Source organism: Condylura cristata, unplaced genomic scaffold (genome assembly GCF_000260355.1).
Source record: "Condylura cristata isolate star-nosed mole 26May11 unplaced genomic scaffold, ConCri1.0 scaffold00001, whole genome shotgun sequence".
NCBI lineage: Eukaryota > Metazoa > Chordata > Mammalia > Eulipotyphla > Talpidae > Condylura > Condylura cristata.
This window is the reverse complement of record NW_004567102.1, coordinates 52520929-52527732: the sequence shown is the minus strand read 5'-3', so window position 1 is coordinate 52527732 and position 6804 is coordinate 52520929. Positions and strand designations below refer to the sequence as shown.

The following is a 6804-nucleotide window of genomic DNA, read 5'->3' as shown; positions in this document are numbered from 1 at the left end:
GCGGAAGTGGCTTTAGTTTCTCAGTGCAGTGCTTTAACCCGCTGCGCCACCAGGGAGGGCCAAAGAAAAATGTTTTTAAAGAAATAAACCAGGTATTTAGGAGTTAACTTTTTTTTTAAACTCTTGATTTTGGATATTTTGGTTCACTTTTTTGTTATGTGTAGTTTTAATTTTTAAATAATGAGCATGTGTTAGCTTCATAATACTAGGAGAAAGGCTTGAAAAATTAGGAGAAAGTCTTGAAACGGAGTCTCTCTTAATGGTCTCAGAAGGAATCACCCTGTCAGTCACCCTGACCTTGAGTCACCCTGACCTTGTATGTCCAGCCTGCAGAACTGAGTTATAAACTTTTGTTGCTGAAGCCACCCAATCTGTGGTACTATCTTAGCCCTAGAAGGCTAATTTAAATGTCCAAGTGCCACTTCTTCCCCAGTCCTTAAGGATAAACTTGTGCCCATGAAGAGGAAGCTGCCAGAATGCCTTCCATGATCCATTTAAAATTAAAATGCTCATTTTGGTCCCTCCTTGGTGGCACAACTGGTTAAATAGTAGCACTAGGAAGTACAAGTTGGATCCCCATCCAGGGAGGTGACCCACATGGTATGGCAGACCTCTCCTGTCTCTCCCATTATTCCCCTCAGTCCTGTATTTCAGTACATCTGTCTGTCCTGCTCCCCACTCTGTCTCTGGTGAATTCTCTCACCCCCCACACCTCTGGCCTGTGCCCCAGTTCTTGTGTGCATAAATAAATACATCTTTAAAATATTAAATTAAAATGCTCATTTTCTCAAAAAGTTCCATAAAGGTGATTTATTGAATATTTCAAGCACAAGGAAAATTGTGCTCCTAACAAAAATTTTTTGTTCTTTTAATGTCTCTGAAATTACACCAGATATGTTGTTTCACTTCCTTTTCTTGATCCCCTTGTATCCAAGATGATATCTTGAGCTATTCCGGAGTGTACAGAGAGTTAACATGTAGTTGCTTTCTGAAGAGTCCTGATTTAACCTAACTGTATTAGAATTGGCACTTGATTATTCCGATATGATCATTTGCATGATTTTTAGTGCTATAATTGTTGAAAGCTGATATTAGGATCTTAAAAGTGGCATAGTTTATTCAGAGATGCTTAGTGCCTTATAATAACAACCATATTGGGTGCATTATGCAGTAATAATGGAAATTGCATTTGCAAAATAGTGGTGGTAATAGAACATTGTGAAATGCAAGAAGTGGAGAGAGCAGACTGGAAAGAAAATCATGTTTTATTCACAGCATTTTGGCTGTCTGTGTTCTCAGGCAAAAAGGCAGCAAAAAGCTGGGTTTTTTTTGTTCCTCAGGGCTACACCCCATCCCTCTGGGCCCCAGGACTTAATCATACCTATACAATTCTGATTGAAGTGGGGAATTTTCAGTCACTTGAATCAAGAGGGAGTGAGGGTGCTGTCATGTCTGAAAATACTTCTGCTCTTTAATTAGCATTTTGGTGAATGAAAACCAGATTTCCATAGAATCCTTATATTTGTTATGCTTTAGCCTAATTTGGTTCTTTCCAGTTGCTCATAACAGCTGATTGATAGCTTATTTAAAAATATGTGTATCCCCTCTACTTCAAGATAGTTTTAAGGTCAGTTTTGGGTCGATCACCCTAATCCCTTCAATACTTTCACTTACTGATCACATTCTATATACCAACTTACAGAAAACCATTGTAAAAATATACCTATGAGGAAACTTGGAAACTCTGAACTACGTGAGAATTCAAAAATCAACAAATGGTGATACTGACTTTTGGATACCAATTAGAAAATTTTATGAGATTTTTTGACTAAATATTCCTTTCAGCAATTTCATTACCCTCATTCAGGTATATTTTGATTAAAAAAATTCAAAGGGTAAACAGACATGGAAGTTCCAGGCTAGCAAAGATGAAAAAAGAGTCAACTCTTTTGTGTCCAACTCACAGGACTATTTTAGTCATGTGTATGCCCACATAGAACCTGCCTTTGCTTCAGAAAAGAAAGTATTTTTTGCTTTTTTTTTTTTTTTTAAACTTCTCTCTGATTTTGGAAACACTGCAGTAACAAGCTAGTTTGTAGTTACCTAGCCCTTATTAAGGCCTCCTGGTATTTTTAGGGTTGCCCCTAGCACTTCTTGGCAGACCAGGAGGTACAACCTCAGGAGCCCAGACAAAGCAGTTCCTTAGAGCAATTATGTCTAAGTTCTGCGCATTTCCTTCCACCCAGCTGTGAAATAACACAAGGAATGTTTACATTGCCTTGAGAATCTCATCTGAAACTCTTATCAAAGAGGCATGTGTTGAGAGAGAGAAGAGGTTGGGTTGGGACTGGACTTGTGGTTTAGCCAGGTGTATGTATGACCACATGGACTCTGCCTTCTAACCAAGCAGAGAGATTTCACTTTCAGGGGCAGGCACTGGGGACTTCAGTCATTAGCTGTCACTCTTCCTCGGTGTGGTCAAATTAACTCCCCCTCCATTTCTTGGCAGCAAAAAGTCATTTTTACCAAATCCTTTCTACCTATACCCATAGACTGAAATGTATGTGGGAGATAATTCTTTAAGCTTCAGAGTGCTCTCCAAATGTGAAATGGTGACAATGAGAACAACATTTCTACTACTGATCCATATTCACTCTCCAAATAAAAAGTATTTTTCAAACTAAAAGGCTTTTGGGAACTCTGGGTTACCATTTTCCCAATTGTGTTTTAGGGGCAGTCAGCATTGTGCAGTGGTTAAGAACCTGGTCTTTGAAGACAGCCTCAGAGCAAATTTCATCACTATCTCTCTAGCTGTGTGGTTGGGGGTGGGTGACCCTCTGCATCTGGCTTCCTAAACAGGAAGTAAACAGGACACTACCAGAATGACCCTTGTAGGAGTGGAGAGGATGAAATAGATACTGCAAGATGAAGCACATAGCACAGTGCCAGGCATATGGAAGCACTCAGTAAGTAATTAGCTTTCTTGCATGCTGGAGATATTCTAATGGACTTTGTACAAAGTCAGCAAAAGGCACATATTCTTATAACTTGATTAATCTTAAAATCTCTCCTACATATTCCATCTTACCCAAATGTAAACTTAGAGTTATTAAATGAGCAAAGACTGTTGTTAAGTATGCTGTGCTGGTATATACTGTTTACGATATCTTGGAATAATAATAAAATACTATTGCTACTACTACTAATAGCAGTAGTAGAAGAAGCAAAATATTTTTTTGCAAGTCCAATGTTCAAATTCTTAAGAATTTTTCCCCTGATTTCCAGTGATGATGAAATTGGAAGGGGTAAGGTTTGTGAGGTTCTAGCAGGCAGTATCCGTCACTGTGAGCCACCTCTCTCTCTCTCTTTCTCTCATTCCCCCATTAATAAGAGATGATGAACATGTTTCATGTACCTATTTGTCATCTTTATGTTTTCTTTGATGAAATGTCTATTCAGATTTTTCTGCCCGCTTTTTAAATTATATACCCTTAAAGATTATTTAAGGGTTGTGTAATGTGTCCAATATAAATGTATCAAAATGTTTAACCATTTGCTCAATTATTAATTCATTTAAGTTATTTTTAGCCACAGTCTTCACCCCCCCAACCCGCTCTCCTTGACATCTCAACCTGAGACCTTCTCAGCATGTTTTCTGATGCTTACTGGTTTTTCAAAGTGTTTTATGTTACTGAATTGCTTGCTATATAAATGTTCAGTACTTGTTTTCAACATTCTGACTAGTTTGCTGCATATAAGTCTCTCAGTTCCCTCTGTTTTGTTGAAAAAGACTCCATTCCCTCCTTTCTTGTACCTACGTAATGCTCATGTTGTATATGTACCATATCATCTTGATCCAGTTGTTCTTAGCTGGGCATTTAGGCTGCTTCCATGTCCCAGTTACTATAAATAATGCTGCTGTGGATATTGTGAGACATATGGGGGTTGTTGTTGGTGTTTTCACAGTCTATGGATATATGCCCAAGAATGGGATTGTGGGTCATCTGGTATTTCCATTTGAAGGTAAATCTAGATTGCCTTCCTTCCATAATGGTCTAATGAGTTCCCATTTCCACCATCAGTATCATAGGATTCCTTTTTTCTCTAAATTTTCTTCACCACTTGTTGTTGGTGGTCTTTTTAATATGTCCCAGTCTCATAGGTATGAGGTGTTATCTCATTGTTATTTTAATCCCTATCTGTTATTAAAAGTGATGATGAACATTTCTTTTCGTGTCTTTTGGCCTCTGGATGTCCTCTTTCATAAATTGTACATATCTGCTGCTGTTATTATTATTTTTTAATTGTTGAATTGTATCATTTTTTTTTGTATCTTGGATATCACTCCCTTATCTGTTATAGCTTGTGAAAATATTTTTTCCCATTCAGTAAGTGTCTATTTAATTATCTGGTATTTTCTTTCTTTGTATTGCAGCTTTCTAACTTGAGATAATACCAGTTATTTATTTGTTTTTAATTCTCTTAACATAGCCATGCAGTCACCAGAAATATCTATTATTCGTTCATCAAACATGGTGCCACTGTTTTTTTCTTGTTTTCTGTTTTTTTATTGTTGCAGAATTTGTGTCTAAGTCTTTAATCTATTTGGAATTTATTTTTGTGTGTGGCATTAGTGAATAATCCAACTTTATTCTTTTGTGTGGCTTTCTAATTTTCCCAGCATCATTTATTAAAGAGACTTGCCTTTTTCCTATTTTTTTGGTCATGGGTGTATTATTATGGATTAGGTGCTGGTATGTACATGGATTTATTTCTGGGCTTTTGATTCTGTTTTAGTGGCCCAAAGTATCTAGTTTTCTGCAAATTCCATGCCATTTGTTTTTTCTGTTGCTTTATAAGGAGGTTTGAAGTCAGGTAATGGGATTCCTCCATTTATCTCCTGTTTTACCAGGTTTGCTTTTGCAGGTGTATAAGCCACCATCCTGTTAAGACGTGACTGGGCTTCTCAGGTTGGTGTGTGGGTTGCTGGGGAGGGCTGTGGACATAGAGGGCCCCCAACACTCTCTGGAACAACTGCATCCCTTCCCACTGTGCAGCAAGCAAGAGGGCGCACTGATTTTTTGCTTGGCATTTCATTATTTGTAGGTTAAATTTGGTACAAAGTGAGATTAGACATTTTGTATCATAAATGGCCATTTGAAAAAGGCCTCACCACTAAAACTTAGACAATTCAGTTTTCTTGGGAGGCGTTTACACATGATGCTTCTGATATCAAGCTGATACTTTCAACAGCATTTAAATCTGTTAATCTCATTTAATTTTCTAACAGATTGATGTTCTCAAAGCAGATCTGGAAAGTGCAGAATGGAAAGTCTTAGAAAATCTTATCCTGGAAGATGTCCTTGAGCAGATCGGACAGCTCATCTTTGAGATCCATCTCCACTGGCCTGGGTTCGAGGTCAGTGGCAATGACAGCAGTGTAGTGCGCTTTTGGTATAGCCTCCTGAAAGAGCTAGAACGAAAGGACTTCAGACTTTTCCACAGTTACAAAGATTTATCTAAACCTCAGCTTCTCCTGAAGAAAGACATTTTCAATGCAAGTAGCGGTTATACTCTGAGCTGGGTGAATACACGATGGAAGTAGGCCGCAGGACATCAGCAAGAACTCCAGGACAGGCTTGTGGAATGAAATAACGTGACTGTGATTCCAACTATCCTCACCTGTCCACCTCCTGCCCCCCCCCCCAGAGGTGGGGACAGTGTGATTCACTTCGTAAGACATATAAACTGGTGGCTGTCATGTGGTAAAGGCGCAGTTAACTCTCGAAGGGATGGGCCCAGGAACATGGCAGGCATCAACCTCCGTGTGCTGTGGCCTGGCACTCCGTCTGGTGGCCTCTGACAGTGAGGTGCTATCCTCCTTCTCTTTACTCCACACTTACCGTTTCCCCACATTCCATTATGCTTCTACAAAGCAGGAATTCATCAACATTAAAAAATAAATTCTATATTTTTTCCATTGCTCCTCGGTTGATGAGATTCTTACGTTTGTAGGCTACTGTTGAAATTAGGGCCGTTCATTTGACTTTACTCCCCTCCTTTTAGATTTTCTCCTAGGCCTTGTCAGAAACATTCTTGACAGCCTTTGCTGAGGCCTTGCTGTGATGCTGTGGCTTTGGAAGACCTAATTCTGGTTTCAGGGAATTCAAATTCAAAATAGTAGACTATGAGGAAATTTGATTCAGGATACTTTTCATACTCAGTTCTGCATTGACTTTTGTTCCTATAAAACTAAGGATAATGCAGAACTTGGGCTCTTTACTGTTGCCTCTCCTAACTTCAAAGCTGCTTTATCCACCACACAATTGCCAATGCTTGTTAATTTTTTTTTTTAATACTCATACTTCCAAATATTGGTAGCAATTTTTTTTAAAGATTTATTTATTTATGCATACAGAACTGGGGTACAGGCGAGAGGTGCAGGGGGTGAGAGGATTCACCAGGGACAGAGTGGGGAGCAGAACAGGAAGATTGACGAAGTACACTGCTGAGGGGAGCAGCAGGTGGGTCAGGAGACGTCTGCCACACCATGTGGGTCGCCTCAGAGGTGGGGATCCAGCTCGCACTAAAGTGGCTACGGCCAGTTTTCAGTACTGCGTCCTAACCCGTTGTGCCACCATGGAGGGCCCAGTTGTTAATTTTTTTTTTTAATTTAAAATACATTATCTCCTAAGCCAGAAAGAGAAAGAAAAATACCGGATGGTTTCACTCATAGCAGGAGTATAATGAACCAGGCGAGAAAATAACAAAAATAATGAACAACCATATACCAGAGATAATTTG

At 39.0% G+C, this 6804-nt stretch overlaps 1 protein-coding gene across 2 annotated transcripts in view; it reads left to right on the top strand.

Annotated features, from left to right (window-relative positions):
- Positions 1 to 6125, top strand: part of METTL24 (methyltransferase like 24) — an 85109-nt gene extending 78984 nt beyond the window's left edge. For both annotated transcript variants that reach the window (XM_012720469.1, XM_012720476.1), the window contains one exon: positions 5291 to 6125. In XM_012720469.1, the coding sequence (XP_012575923.1) occupies positions 5291 to 5605 (315 nt within the window). In that variant the 3' untranslated portion in view covers positions 5606 to 6125. The remainder of the gene's footprint in view (positions 1 to 5290) is intronic.
- Positions 6126 to 6804: the final 679 nt, after the last annotated feature.